General features: G+C 44.9%; 1 protein-coding gene across 1 annotated transcript; it reads left to right on the forward strand.

The window, feature by feature from the left end:
- Positions 1 to 935: 935 nt before the first annotated feature.
- LOC131191790 (zinc finger protein 585A-like) lies at positions 936 to 15,080 on the forward strand. Its single transcript, XM_058170256.1, has 6 exons — positions 936 to 1,832; positions 3,807 to 3,917; positions 5,179 to 5,305; positions 6,531 to 8,374; positions 8,709 to 8,992; positions 9,077 to 15,080. Exons 1-6 carry the CDS (start codon positions 1,449 to 1,451, stop codon positions 9,735 to 9,737), a joined length of 3,411 nt encoding a protein of 1,136 aa, XP_058026239.1. The 5' UTR covers positions 936 to 1,448; the 3' UTR covers positions 9,738 to 15,080.
- Positions 15,081 to 15,770: the final 690 nt, after the last annotated feature.

Here is a 15,770-nt window from a genome sequence, read left to right on the forward strand (position 1 = left end):
GCATAAGGATTAGTTAAAACAAGCAGTTCTTCCTATTTACTTTCCTTCGTTATGCATCTTTTTGCATCCTTACTAAGCATAAAGAGCAAATGCACAAGTACCATCCTTATGCCTGCCTTTCAGGGGCTTAATTTGCAATAATATGACACTCAACAAGGCAAAAATGGATCAAAAAGACAAAACACCTCACCCCCCAGAGTCAGCTCCCATATGAGCATAGATTTACTCCAGCATTTTATTTTATTTATTTATCAAATTTATATACCGCCCTATCTCCCGAAGGACTTAACATAACATCCAGCATTAACATAACATAACATAACATCAGAGTTGGAAGGGACCTTGGAGGCCTTCTAGTCCAACCCCCTGCCCAGGCAGGAAACCCTACACCATCTCAGTCAGATGGTTATCCAACATTTTCTTAAAAATTTCCAGTGTTGGAGCATTCACATCTTCTGCAGGCAAGTCGTTCCACTGATTAATTGTTCTAACTGTCAGGAAATTTCTCCTTAGTTCTAAGTTGCTTCTTTCTTTGATCAGTTTCCACCCATTGCTTCTTGTTCTACCCTCAGGTGCTTTGGAGAACAGCCCGACTCCCTCTTCTTTGTGGCAATCCCTGAGACATTGGAACACTGCTATCATGTCTCCCCTAGTCCTTCTTTTTGTTAAACTAGACATACCCAGTTCCTGCAACCGTTCTTCATATGTTTTATCCTCCAGTCCCCTAATCATCTTTGTTGCTCTTCATTAGACAAATTAGACAACATTAGACAAACAGTCAAGAAGGAAACAGCCAAATCAAGGAATTGCTAAACAGGATAATAGTAAGCAGCTCAACTAAAAAACCTCCAAGACCTGTCTGACCACACCGATAGGTAAGTCTATTTCTTAGACTTGCCAAAAGCATTTCTTAGACTTTCTTAGACTTGCCAAAAGCAGGAAGCGTGGTCGCGTACGGCGCTTTGCCTCTCTGGGAAAGAGGACTCTGTGTCCCAACCTCTGGGAGGACCTCTGGGGAAGCGGGTGGGGAACTTGTGGCGTGAGCTACTTGCAGCTGCTTTGCTGATGCGGAGAAGCCCCCGTGGAAGCGGCGCTCGCCTTCTCCCCTCCCGGGAACCGAGAAGGAGCCGAAGCAGGGAAAGAAGCCTCGGCTGCGGCTTCTGGTCCCCGATCCCCGACCGTGGCCGGAGCTGCTGATGGTGGGGCAGCGGGAGCGAGCGGCGCTTCGGGAACAGCTCTCCCCTCCTTGGATTCCCTTTGGCTTCTTCGCCTCTGCTGGACCCGGAGAGGATTTTGCTCGCTTGGAAGCGGAACGTGGGAAAGGGCGGCCGGTGACTTGAGCAGGCTCGTCCGGAGCGTCTCGGAGAGAAGCGGACAGCTGTGACCGAAGGCGTCGGCATCGGAGGGAGTTTTCCTCCCGTTGGGGCTGCGCTGAAGGCGGAGACCGAATGGAGGCCCGGGGGTCTCCCCTTCAGGCGGGGAGCGGCCTCCCCGAGGGGCCCCGGAGCTCCGAGGCTGAGCGCTGGCGGTTCCGCAGCTGCCGCTCCCTGGAAGCCGAGGGGCCCCGGACGCTTTGCAGCCGCCTGCACGGGCTGTGCCGGGGGTGGCTGCGGCCCGAGCGGCGCAGCAAAGCCGAGATGCTGGACCTGGTGGTGCTGGAGCAGCTGCTGGCCCTGCTGCCCCCGGAGCTGTCGGGCTGGCTGAGGGAGTGCGGGGCGGAGAGCTGCGCCCAGGCGGTGGCCCTGGCCGAAGGCTGCCTCCTCGGCCCACCAGCCGCCCCGGAGCCCGCAAAGGGGCGGCAGGTGAGGAAAGTAAACCGGTGGGACGCTGAGGTATTTAGCAGACTGTAAGATATCGCAGATGTGAAGGAAGAGTCAGCAGCAAAGTTTTCAGTAGCTGCTAATATTTTGAAAAGTGATTTCTTTTTGATGCAAAATGCTTCTTTTTCCTCTTGGTGATAATGCCATGGGAGGAAGGAGAAATTCAAGCCCTTTTCAGCCCCACCATCACCATCACCACCCATCCTCAGGATGAAAGAGGCTTCAGAGCAGTGGTGAAATCCTAATTTGTTTGCTATTGGTTCTGTGGGCATGGCTTGGTGGGCGTGGTGTGGCTTGGTGGGCATGGCAGGGGAAGGGGCTCCCACACTCTGGAACGAGCTTCCCCCAGGTTTACGTCAAATCCCTGACCTTTGGACATTTCGTCGCGAACTGAAGACCCATCTTTTTATTTGCGCGGGGCTGGCTTAAATTTGGATTTTAATAAGGGGAATTTTATTAATTTTAAATGGGGTTTTAACTGATGGCAATTTTTTAACTTTGGGCTATTTTAAATAAGTTTTTTAAAGGGTATTTTAACTTGTATATTTGTATTGTTGGTTTTTATCTTGCCTGTACACCGCCCTGAGTCCTTCGGGAGAAGGGCGGTATAAAAATTAAATTAAATAAATAAAATAAATAAATAAATAAAATCTCCATTCCCACCCCACTCCAGGAGAAGGATTTTGCAAAGTCTCCATTCCCACCCCACGCTGGGTCCAGACAGAGGTGCTATTTGCCAGTTCTCCGAACTACTCAAAATTTCCGCTACCAGTTCTCCAGAACCTGTCACAACCTGTTGGATTTCACCCCTGCTTCAGAGTTATGGGGAGTTGGCTGGAATGTTTAAACTGATAGTCAAATCAGCGGCTTCACAATATTGTTAACGTTCTTTTAAAGATGTGCACGCCTCTGTTTCTCAGTAGTCACTGAGAAGAACTTAAAACTTATTTATTCCGTATGGCTGGACTAGCCTGATTCTTATTTTTATTGGATGGGTTTTTAAAATTCTGTGATTTTATGGGGAAGTACGTTTTTAATATTTTGGGCATTTAAATTAGTTTTTTAAGGGATGTTTTTAATTATTGTATGTATGTATATTTTATCTGCCTGTTCACCGCCCTGAGTCCTTCGGGAGAAGGGCGGTATACAAATTAAAATATTATTATTATTATTATTATTAAGAGTTCTGGAACAGGGGTCTCCAACCGTGGCAACTTTGGTTGTGAACTTCAACTCCCAGAGTTCCTCAGCTAGCATGGCTGGTGGCAGGGATTCTGGGAGTTGAAGTCCACAAGTCTTAAACTTGCCAAAGTTGGAGACTCCTGGTGTAGAAGATATACGTTGGGATGGTGTAATGATCTGTGGGAATGACATTGGAAGGGGGAAGTGCCACGGAATATACAACCATTATTTAAAACCTGGACCCCTCCCACTAGTAGACAGACTGGGGGAGGGGGGAATGCTTCAGTTTACCTGAGAGTGAAAGAACAGGAGGGGAGAAATACTTCAAGCTTGCAAGATTTTGTGGCCTTGCGATCAATTGGCCTTGATCCCAAGGTATGTCCACGAACTGCCAGGCTGGAGGTCTCCTCCCTGTCCTAGTGAAGCTAAACCAAAAAGGAGAGATCGATCCTATCTCTCTCAAGTGCTAATGGTCCCTAAATCTAACAGAAAATATTCCCAGAGGAAGGGATAGAGCTGGCATATCTAAATCCACAAGAGATGAAAAGCATAGCTAAGGGAGAAGATAAAGAAGCAAATCCTGATTAGAACGAAAAGAGGAAATAAAAAGGGGCAATGAAACATTTCACAAAAATGGCAAGCATTTACCCAGAAATAGCAGCCACCTGCAAATCAGAATCCCAGAGTTCTCTCACTTTGACTTGAGTCGGGGAAATTCCAGTGGAGAGTCAAAAGCTAAGCCAAGCAACCTAACATGGCAATTATTCATATGAAAGTGGATCATAAACCAGGCTGTTTTTTCAGGCACAGGAGCCGTTCGCAAGAGAGATCTCAGCAGAGCTCCAGGAAAAAGATCAATCCCGTCCTTCTCAACAGCTTCATTTCAGGAGGATCCAACTCGGTCCACCTTGCCAGGCAAGTATAGGTTTCTTCTGAACGCAGTAAAGTTCCAGCTCCTTCCATTCTAGGGCTGTCTTTACAATCAAATGCTGAGTCTGTGCATTTGAACATGGTGTCTCCCCAGAATGGTCCTCTTGAGACACAGTCAGGTTCAAGATTTTTCTTCATCTGTAAGGAAAGGGTTGTTCACAAGATGAGAGGCTTGTATTATGAAATGTAATTGATCTGTTGAATTATATCCAACAACATTATATGTTTCAACTGAACGTGAAAACCAGTTAAAAATTAGGAATTGGAAAAGAACTGCTTTAGAAATATGCCAGTGTTGTGTCTGCGCCCCCCAAGCAGGGCCTGCTGCCAGAAAGTGACTTGGAAAGTGAGGGGGAAGGGCCCTCAGGACTTACCTTGGGAGCACCGGCTTCCCTGGCTCAGCTCCAGGAGCCAGAAGCAGGCCAGGTGGAGGAGATAATGAGGCCTCTGTCCCCTGACTCTTCCCCCCCCCCCAGGCCACGCCTTCAGACCCAGCTGATAGCAGTCAGGCTTGGTTGGATCCTAGGTTTCGTAGGCAGGAGAGGAGGGAACAACAGAAGCAGGGGTGGGGCAGGCCTAGGAAGTGCTGAGTCATGGAGCCACATCCCACAAGATATAAAGGCAGTGAGCACTGCTGTGTCTCTTCGTAGCCGGCAAATCAACTGATTAACTGAGTGCTGAAGTGACTCACCAGCGTCGAGGGAGATATCAGAGAACTTGGCAGACGTTCGCTATTCTGCTGCCAGAGCTGATAGTGCCGGCTAATTAAGCCATCACTCGGACGGAGGCGAAGGAGGACAGAACAGCCCTCATATGCACTTAAAAATGAATCACCTGAAGGTTTACAGGTTTCCTCAGTAAAACCTACTAAGTAAACCCCAAATGGCTGTAACAATAAGATTGCTGGTCAAATGACTTGGGATTTCCCTGGTTATTTCCAAAATTTTGAAATAGGCCAGGAAAGAAGTTCCTGGTGGCTTCGTTCTATTTTGAAAGGGAATTTGCTGAACCAGGCAGGTGCTCCCAGGAGATTCTGCTCCCTGAAACCACCTTGCAGATATTTTGCACCTTTGCAGCAGTAGCCTCAGGTGGTTGGTCTATAGACCATGGAGACCTACAGACATTCCTGTCCTGTAAGAAAATGTCCAATTGGTCTCTTGCAAAGCTCTGCTTAGTGTTTTGTGCAGTAAGAAAAGAAACACAAGAGAGGATTGACTGCTAGGGATAGTGTTCTTTCTCTTTCTAGGACTCTAATCCCTTTGAGGAGGTGGCTGTGGACTTCACAGAGGAGGAGTGGGCACTGCTGGATTCTAGCCAGAAGGCCTTGTGCAGGGAAGTCATGCTGGAAGTTTCTAGGAATATGGCCACTCCGGGTAAGGACGCTCTTTGCTCTGGGTCCCGTTCATTGGGGAGGGTGTTTTAAGTGGGAGGTAAACAAGGTAAAATTTCGAGGTACACAAGGAAGATCCCTGCACTTGGTGGCTTAAGCTGCTGACTGGCTGCCTCAATCAGTAGCTTCGTGTCCATGATCACCTCAACCATAGCTTCATTTCCATGATCACCTCAACCATAGCTTCATGTCCATGTCCATTAAGGAGATGTCAAACTTTGAGGAAGACCACAACCAAGCAACCTTGGGCCCAGTCATCCCTCCACCACCCTTCCCCCTCAACACTGCTCCAGAACTGTCCCTTGGGAAAAGAGAACCACTGCAAAATAATATTTTCAACTTCTGACTTTGGAGGTGGTTCAGAATTTTCAATTGTATGAAAAGCCACAGAGATGTCAAACAAGATTAGAAGGATCATACTCCTGATATACCAATCCCTCCAGAGGTCACTCACAAACATAGTGTTGTGTGTAATTCTGACCTAAATCTCCATAAAGTAAGTCTAGATAATGTTTGCCGTACTGAATCCTTTGTAGCTGTAGCCTCCTCCTTTTTTAAAGAGCCTCTGTTGAAGATTTATGTGTAGGAATCCAGTATCATTAGACTGAATGATGGCTTTTGAGGAGGTGACACTGCTGCCTCACTCTAGAACAGTGGTTCTCAACCTTTATAGTGCTGCGACCCCTTTAATACAATTCCCCATGATGTGGCGACCCCAACCATAAAATTATTTTCGTTTTTGAATTTATCGCGCCTGAAGCCGTATTGGCTAGCGATCTGAACTGGTTGCGATTGCCTTGAGGACAGAGGCATTAAAGTGGAGACTCCTCCCCTATTAAGTTTATCGCCTCTGAAGCCAGATTAGGCTAGCGATTGGGAGTGATTGCAGCTGGCTTGAGAGGGAGACATCAGAGCAAAGATTTCTCTCTTTTTTAATCCATCGCGCCTGAAGCTGAATTCGGCTAGCGATTTGAAGAGCCTGCAGCTGGCTTGTGGAGTCAACCATTGGAGCGCGATTCTTCGACTCACAAGTATACTTCCCATATTTCCAATGGTCTTAGGTGACCCCTGGCAAATCGTCATTCGACCCCCAATGGGTTCCCGACCCACAGATTGAGAACTGCTGCTCTAGAAGGATAGCAGCCCCTCAGCCAAGAATCCATTTACTAAATTCTAATGAGAACTTATATTTTCTTTTTCCCAATCAGGTGACAGGCTGGGGAATGACAATGAGAAACAGGTGAGGTCAATGCCAATGCAAACAGCAAACCTTCAAGTAGAAGAAGTGATTTTTGACCATCAACAGGATGCAAAACCGCAAGAGAAAACCCCGTCAGAAGATCAAGGGGAGAGGCCTTCCATTTATCTTCCTATTAAAATCCATGGTTTCCTGATGCAGCAAGACCAGAAAGAGAAGAGAAAGGGCAAATATAGCAAAAGAGAGAAAAATGACTTTGATTTAGCTGAATATGGGGGAAGCCAGAGCAAAGGAAAACAGTATGGCTACAGACAGTATGCAAAATCCATCAGTCGCTCTTTCTCTCTTTCTTTACCTAAGAAACTATACAGGAAACACAAGCCGCATCTATCGGTAAAATTTGGGAAGTGTTTCAGTCTGAGCAGAGACACGAAGCTCTGTATGAAGTGTGGAAAGAACTTCAGTAGCAACAGTACACTTAATCGTCATCAGAGGATCCACACAGGGGAGAAACCATATAAATGCACGGAGTGTGGAAAAAGCTTTTCTCGAAACACCCAGTTTATTCATCACAAAAGGATCCATACAGGGGAAAGGCCATATAAATGCCTGGAATGTGGAAAGAGCTTTATTGAGAACAGAGATTTTACTCGGCACCAAAGGATCCACACAGGAGAGAGACCATATAAATGCATAGAATGTGGAAAGGGCTTCATCGACAGCAGAGACCTTAGTCGCCACCAAAGGATCCACAGAGAGGAGAGACCATATAAGTGCCCAGAGTGTGGAAAAAGCTTTAATCACTATAGAACCTTTACTCATCATGAAAGAATGCACACTGGAGAGGCTCAATATAAATGCATAGAATGTGGAAAGAGTTATAATAACTCTAGTAGTTTTACAATTCATAAAAGGATCCATGCAGGTGAGAAACCATACAAATGCTTAGAGTGTGGAAAGAGTTTTACCCGGAAAGGACATCTTACTCGTCATGAAAAGATTCACACGGGGCAGAAACCTTTTAAGTGCATAGAATGTGGAAAGGGCTTCAGTACAAACTGCAATCTGGCTCGCCATCAGAAGACCCACACAGGTGAAAAAACATATAGTTGCAAGGAGTGTGGAAAGAGATTCACTGAGAGTAGTGATATTGCTTCCCATCAAAGGATCCACACAGGGGAGAGACCATATAAATGCCTGGAATGTGGCAAGAGGTTTTTTGACAACAGTGACCTTACTCGACATCAAAGGATCCACACAGTGGATAGACTGCATAAATGCTTGGAGTGTGGAAAAAGCTTCACTCAGAAAGGAAAACTTAATTCTCACAAAAGGATCCACATAGGAGAGAGACCGTATAAATGCCTGGAGTGTGGAAAGAGCTTTATTGACAATTGTAACCTTACCTTCCACCAAAGGATGCACACAGGGGAAAGACCGTATAAATGCGTGGAGTGTGGGAAAAGCTTTCGTCGGAATACAGAACTCATTCATCATAAGAGGATCCACACTGGGGAGAGACCATATAAATGCGCACAGTGTGGGAAGCAATTTACTCAGAAAGGACATCTTACCCATCATGAAAGAATCCATACAGGGGAGAAACCATATCAGTGTATAACATGTGGGAAGAGCTTTGCTCAGAAAGGACAACTGAATTCTCATGCGAGAATCCACACAGGGGAGAGGCCATATAAATGCTTAGAGTGTGGAAAAAGCTTTCATTGGAGCACAGAACTTATTCATCATGAAAGGATCCATACTGGGGAGAGACCCTACAAGTGCATGGCGTGTGGAAAGCAATTTACTCAGAAAGGTCATCTTATTACTCATGAAAGAATCCATACAGGAAAGGCCATATAAATGCCTGGAATGTGGAAAGAGCTTTATTGAGAACAGAGATTTTACTCGGCACCAAAGGATCCACACAGGAGAGAGACCATATAAATGCATAGAATGTGGAAAGGGCTTCATCGACAGCAGAGACCTTAGTCGCCACCAAAGGATCCACAGAGAGGAGAGACCATATAAGTGCCCAGAGTGTGGAAAAAGCTTTAATCACTATAGAACCTTTACTCATCATGAAAGAATGCACACTGGAGAGGCTCAATATAAATGCATAGAATGTGGAAAGAGTTATAATAACTCTAGTAGTTTTACAATTCATAAAAGGATCCATGCAGGTGAGAAACCATACAAATGCTTAGAGTGTGGAAAGAGTTTTACCCGGAAAGGACATCTTACTCGTCATGAAAAGATTCACACGGGGCAGAAACCTTTTAAGTGCATAGAATGTGGAAAGGGCTTCAGTACAAACTGCAATCTGGCTCGCCATCAGAAGACCCACACAGGTGAAAAAACATATAGTTGCAAGGAGTGTGGAAAGAGATTCACTGAGAGTAGTGATATTGCTTCCCATCAAAGGATCCACACAGGGGAGAGACCATATAAATGCCTGGAATGTGGCAAGAGGTTTTTTGACAACAGTGACCTTACTCGACATCAAAGGATCCACACAGTGGATAGACTGCATAAATGCTTGGAGTGTGGAAAAAGCTTCACTCAGAAAGGAAAACTTAATTCTCACAAAAGGATCCACATAGGAGAGAGACCGTATAAATGCCTGGAGTGTGGAAAGAGCTTTATTGACAATTGTAACCTTACCTTCCACCAAAGGATGCACACAGGGGAAAGACCGTATAAATGCGTGGAGTGTGGGAAAAGCTTTCGTCGGAATACAGAACTCATTCATCATAAGAGGATCCACACTGGGGAGAGACCATATAAATGCGCACAGTGTGGGAAGCAATTTACTCAGAAAGGACATCTTACCCATCATGAAAGAATCCATACAGGGGAGAAACCATATCAGTGTATAACATGTGGGAAGAGCTTTGCTCAGAAAGGACAACTGAATTCTCATGCGAGAATCCACACAGGGGAGAGGCCATATAAATGCTTAGAGTGTGGAAAAAGCTTTCATTGGAGCACAGAACTTATTCATCATGAAAGGATCCATACTGGGGAGAGACCCTACAAGTGCATGGCGTGTGGAAAGCAATTTACTCAGAAAGGTCATCTTATTACTCATGAAAGAATCCATACAGGGGAGAGACCATATAAATGCACAGAGTGTGGAAAAAGCTTTGCTCGGACAGGACAACTTAATTCTCATAAAAGGACCCACACAGAAGAGATACCCTATAAATGCATGTAGTGTCGAGAAAGCTACAACAGTTGCAATACGTAGACTCATGAAGGAATCCAAAGTGGGGAAAATCCATATAAATTCATGGAGTGTGGAAAGAGTGTTGCTTGGAAAAGATAACTAAATCTCATAAAACTATGCCTACAGAAGAAACCATAAACATCTATGGAATGAGCTTCATTCAAAACAATCAAATTACCCATCATCAAAGAATCCAGAAATGAGAAGAAAGCTGCTTTTTGCATAGAACGTGCAAAGTTCTTTTGTTTGATCTGGAAGGCTGTTATGGTCCTGTGAGGATGCTCTGATTTCCAAGGAGTGGACACAACACAGCACAGCATTAGCAACTCTGTACAGCGTGCTTCATTGTGTCACATGCCTTCCCCAAAAACAGGCTATTGCTCTTAACTCTACCCTTCTGGACCTTGCAAGCTGAGATTGCCACACAAGTACATCTTTAATACTGAGTCCTTAACTGAAACAAAAATTTCCAAGTCTGTAAAGTGGTACGCAACCTTTGCTTCCTTCCAAACATTCTTGCATTGAGGGGCATTTGTTGCATTTCTCTTGACCAATTTCCAAGCCTTGCTTTTAAGCAGTGTTGCCAAGCTGAGTTGCTAAGTCAGCCTCCAGGCAGGAGTCCCACCAGAATATCCTGCTTGCTGGAGTTTGTGATGCTGGCGGTTGAGGGATTATATTTATTTATTTATTTATTATTTAGATTTTTATACCGCCCTTCTCCCGAAGGACTCAGGGCGGTGTACAGCCAGATTAAAAAACAGTACAATATACAAATTAAAACAAAAATTAAAATAACATATTCTATAAATGGCCGAAAATTTAAAACCGTCAAATTTGACCCATAAAATTCATAAAATACCCCAAATTAAAATTATTAAAAATTATTAAAATTCAAAAGTTTAAAAAAGTATTGCTTGTCGGTCACCATACCTGCTGCACTATCTTCTTGCTCATATCTCCTTTTCTCGTACATCCCCACACAAGCTCTTTGCTCTTTCTCAGCCTTTGTTTCTGTAAACTTAAGGGCCTTGGTAGAGTGAGGCTGCTTCTGGATTTTCACACATTGTTGAATACGCAAGCCGTGGCTCAATTAGCCAAGCAACTGGATCACCAGTGTCGATCCTTAGAAGTAAACTGAGTTAGTGAAGGCATGAGCCCATCTCAGCTTTCTCGAGCTGTGCAGAGCTATGGGGAAGAGGGGTGTCATGACTGCAACTGTTTTTCCAAAGCACATATGGCAATTGTAGCTTTGTTTCCTCAACATCCATGCAGGAGAAAAACTATAAGCACCCGAATATAGAAAGAGCGGAAGGTAGAGCTGTGGCCTGACTATTGATGGGATGACCCACACAGGAGTATTGTCATACAAACATATGGATAAATTACATAGTGGGCAGTTCAATGAAAGTTGTCTCATTTATTCTACATTTTCTGCACATATTTCTCAAAGGTATCCAAGACACTTCGGAGAAAAGGGTTAGGAATTCAGGTTGGAAGAATTTTCATCTGCTTTTCTCCCCATTGTATTATCTGCTTCCTTCCTTTCCATGCAGTTCCTTCCCAGTGTTGTGACCTAGGCCCAAGTAGGTAGTAAGAAACTCAGTCCATGAAAAAACAAACAAACTTTATTCGAAAAGCTGAGAATTACTTCATTCCCAGCATCATTCAACTCAAATTGAAACAAATGCCTCCCAACACAAATTCCTCAGTTCTGTCGCAAACCAATTAGGCAAACTGCCAAAGGCCTTTCTTGGCAAATGTTCAGAAGTCACAAAAATAAAGACGTAGACAAAGCAGAAGCAGAAGACGCAGCTACCAACGTTGTTTTCTGGCCCAAACGCCCAAACGCTGGTGCTTGTCTGTTTTAAGTCTTATGGGAGGGGCCAGTCATCTCTTGGCCCTTCTCCCGAGTTGTCCTTTTTGCTTGAGCTGCCCTTGCCTTCTGGCAGCTCTTCTCATGCGTGCATTAGGAACAGGCTCCTCCTGTTCCTCTGCCTCACTACTATCAGTCTCTGTAGGCTCTGGAGTCCACACCTCACTTCCCGATGGCCCTGGCCTCACCTCAGCCTCATCGCTGGCTGACTCCATTGCCAGCTCCATAGGACCAAAACACCCAGATTTCTCAATCCATTTTGAAGGGGTTCCACAATTTCCTGAACTAGAACATACTCCCCAGATGGGTTTGCGCATTGGCTACCACAAAATGTGGTTAGTAACAAGCTGAGAAAGTGAGTCTTTAGAAAGTATACCTGGCTGTTTAAATTTACTCTTTACATTTACATTGAAAAGTGAGCCTGAGATTGGGAGGTAAAAGAGTTGCAAGATGACTGGCATATAAATTTGATGAATGAATGAATGAATGAATGAATGAATGAACGAATGAACATGTATGTCTGATGTAAAAAGATATGATAGATTTTTCCTGAACTCATAGGAGGAATTCTCTAGAGCTGAATGTGTAACACTTTGGATGGACAGATCCTGTGCCTGGTATCCTGTAGCAGGTCAGGTTACACTAAAAATGAGTTCAGTTAACTTCCAGCACCTGACTAATCTTATCTAGATAAGATAAGAAGGATCAGTTCTTGTTTGGGTCTGAAAAGGAGACCACTGGGATTTGCAAGACTGAAGATATTGCTATCTGAGGAGGACAGACTGAAGCTGAAGGCTGTAAAAGTCCATCTTTGGCTCTGTATTCTTTTCCTTAGACACATTCCGAGCCTTAATATAGCTACTAATTTATCTGTATCATCTTTTTTTATTGCTACCTATGTTTATATTATAACACGCAGCTAAAAGTATTTAATTGCTTGTTGAATAAATTATTTCAGGTTTTATTGCCTGAAAATCTTTGTCTTTTATGGGTGGGGCAAAACAAGGCTAGTTTGGGACAGTCAAAAAATATATCAGACTGCAACAATGACAAACTACTTCCGTGTTACTGCTGAGCAAATACTGCTATTTTGAACCAAGCTCTTCGAATAACAAAACAACAGAGTTGGAAGGGACTTTGGGGGTCTTCTTGTCCAGCCCCCTCGCTCAGGCAGATACCCCTGGCCTATACCATTTCAGACAAATGGTTGCCCAATCTCTTCTTACAAACCTCCTGTGTTGGAGCACCCACAACTTCTGGAGTTCACTCATTGATTGATTGCTGTGTTATCAAAGCCGTGCCAATTCTTAGCAAGCACCAGGCAAAACCTCTTCAGGGTACACCAGGCCCTTCAGGACCCCTAGTGATGCACTCATTGCTGCTCCGATGGGATGCATCTGTCTTGTTTCTGTTCCTCTCCTTCCTCCCATCTTTGCTAGTTCTATGGATTCCTCAATGGAGTCGGGTCTTCGCTCAATGTTCTCTGTTTATTTGTGACCCATGTTTGAAATCTCAGTTGATTTCCTCTGTGATCTATTTGTGGGGATCTTTTGAGTGACCATGGTGTTTTCAAGAATCATCATCTGGCTAGAAGGGACCTTTGAAGCCTTTTAGTCCAATCCCCTGCCCAAGCTGTGAAAGTTCTCCAGCCTTGGCTGCACCATCTGCTCCACTTCATCTATCTGCACTTCTATCCACTTCTTTTGGGGAGTGCACACCGTACCCCTCTGTGCATTTCCTCTACGGGAGAGGCGGCTCTAGATGTCAGCTTTGGAAGCCATTTCTCTGTCCAGAGCTATGGATACTAGAGGCAGTTTGGAAACCCTACTGAGGGAGGCTGCAGCTTTCCATTGAAGAGTCTCTCCCAGGAGAAGGGGACATGGAAGTCACTTGGGAGGTAAATTTCAAAAAGGCAGCATTCTTTAACCCGCCCGAGAGGAAGCCTTGCTGACTTTTGTGGACTTTCCTCAAAACAGGAAGATACAAGATTCCTGTTGTGTCTGCGCCCCCCGAGCCGGGGGCCCTGCCAGAAAGTGACTTGGAAAGTGAGGGGGAAGGGCCATCTGGACTTACCTCAGGAGCACCGGCTTTCCTTGCTCAGCTCCAGGAGCCAGAGGCAGGCCAGGTGGAGGAGATAACGAGGCCTCCATCCCCTGACTCTTTCCTCCCCCAGGCCACGCTTTCAGACCCAGCTGATGGCAATCAGGCCTGGCTGGACCCTAGGTTTCGTAGGCAGGAGATGCGGGAACAACAGAAGCAGGGGTGGGGCAGGCCTAGGAAGTGCTGAGTCATGGAGCCACACCCCACAGGATATAAAACCAGCGAGGGCTGCTATGCCTCTTCGTAGCAGGCAAATCAACTGCTTAACTAAGAGCTGAAGTACTGTACTGGGTGACTCATCAGCATCAAGGGAGATAACAGAGTCACTTGGCAGATGCTCGCTAGTTTGCTGCCAGAGCTGATAGTGCCGGCTAATTAAGCCATCGCTCGGACGGAGGCAAGGGGCGACAGAACAATTCCCTTGGGAAGGGGCTCAGAGAAAAACATTCTGTAACTTAGGTCATCACACAAGGTTTAGAAAAACTTTTTTCTAGATATTTTCCCATGTTTAAATAGACCCTCAAAAATAGAGAGGCTCTATTCTCAGCCCTTTGATGTGGGAAATATTGGGCTATAGCAGGGGTCTGCAAACTTGGCTCTTTTAAGCAAAGCTGGCTGAGGAACTCTGGGAGTTGAAGTCCACAAGTCTTAAAAGAGCCAAGTTTGCAGACCCCTGGGCTATAGTAATGAAATCCTGGAGCACAGGGGAGCTGCCAGAGGACTGGAAAAGAGCTGATGTAGTTCCCATCTTCAAAAAAGGAAAAAAAACAGATCCAGGAAACTACAGACCTATCAGTCTGACCTCAATACCGGGGAAGATTCTGGAAAAGATAATCAAGCAACGAATCACCGAACACCTAGAAGCAAACAAAGTAATAACCAAAAGCCAACATGGGTTTGTCAAAAACAGATCATGCCAGACTAATCTTATCGCATTCTTTGACAAAATGACAAAATTAGTAGACCAGAGGAATGCTGTCGATATAATTTACTTGGACTTCAGTAAAGCATTTGATAAAGTAGACCATAACCTACTACTAGATAAAGTAGAAAAATGTGGGTTAGACAGCACCACCACCAGATGGATTCGTAATTGGCTGACCAACCGCACTCAACGTGTAGTCCTCAACGGAACTACATCCACATGGAGGGAAGTATGCAGTGGAGTACCCCAAGGCTCTGTTTTAGGCCCAGTACTCTTCAACATCTTCATCAATGACTTGGACGAGGAGATAGATGGGGAACTCATCAAATTTGCAGATGACACCAAGCTGGCAGGAATAGCCAACACTCCAGAAGATAGACTCAAGTTACAGAAAGATCTTGACAGACTTGAACATTGGGCGCTATCTAACAAAATGAAATTCAACAGTGAAAAAAGTAAGGTTCTACATTTAGGCCAAAAACAAAATGCACCAGTACCGTATATGTGGTACCTTGCTCAATAGTAGTACCTGTGAGAGGGATCTTGGAGTCCTAGTGGATAACCATTTAGATATGAGCCAGCAGTGTGCAGCAGCTGTTAAAAAGCCAACACAGTTCTGGGCTGCATAAACAGAGGATAGAATCAAGATCACGTGAAGTGTTAGTGCCACTTTATAATGCCTTGGTAAGGCCACACTTGGAATATTGCATCCAGTTTTGGTGCCACGATGTAAAAAGATGTTGAGACTCTAGAAAGAGTGCAGAGAAGAGCAACAAAGATGATTAGGGACTGGAGGATAAAACATATGAAGAACGGTTGCAGGAACTGGGTATGTCTAGTTTAACAAAAAGAAGGACTAGGGGAGACATGATAGCTGTGTTCCAATATCTTAGGGGCTGCCACAAAGAAGAGGGAGTCAGGCTGTTCACCAAAGCACCTGAGGGTAGAACAAGAAGCAATGGGTGGAAACTGGTCAAAGAAAGAAGCAACTTAGAACTAAGGAGAAATTTCCTGACAGTTAGAACAATTAATAAGTGGAACGACTTGCCTTCAGAAGATGTGAATGCTCCAACACTGGAAATTTTTAAGAAAATGTTGGATAACCATCTGACTGAGATGGTAT

Source organism: Ahaetulla prasina, chromosome 2 (assembly GCF_028640845.1).
Source record: "Ahaetulla prasina isolate Xishuangbanna chromosome 2, ASM2864084v1, whole genome shotgun sequence".
Classification (NCBI taxonomy): domain Eukaryota; kingdom Metazoa; phylum Chordata; class Lepidosauria; order Squamata; family Colubridae; genus Ahaetulla; species Ahaetulla prasina.

What these genes read in the sequence shown, in the direction of transcription:
- LOC131191790 (XM_058170256.1), top strand. Translation starts at nt 1,449, where the DNA reads ATGGAGGCCCGGGGGTCTCCCCTTCAGGCGGGGAGCGGCCTCCCCGAG. An exon ending in AACTCGGTCCACCTTGCCAG is followed by an intron (nt 3,918 to 5,178) that starts GCAAGTATAGGT and finishes TTCTCTTTCTAG; the next exon opens with GACTCTAATCCCTTTGAGGA. An exon ending in AAAGAATCCATACAGGAAAG is followed by an intron (nt 8,375 to 8,708) that starts GCCATATAAATG and finishes CATGCAGGTGAG; the next exon opens with AAACCATACAAATGCTTAGA.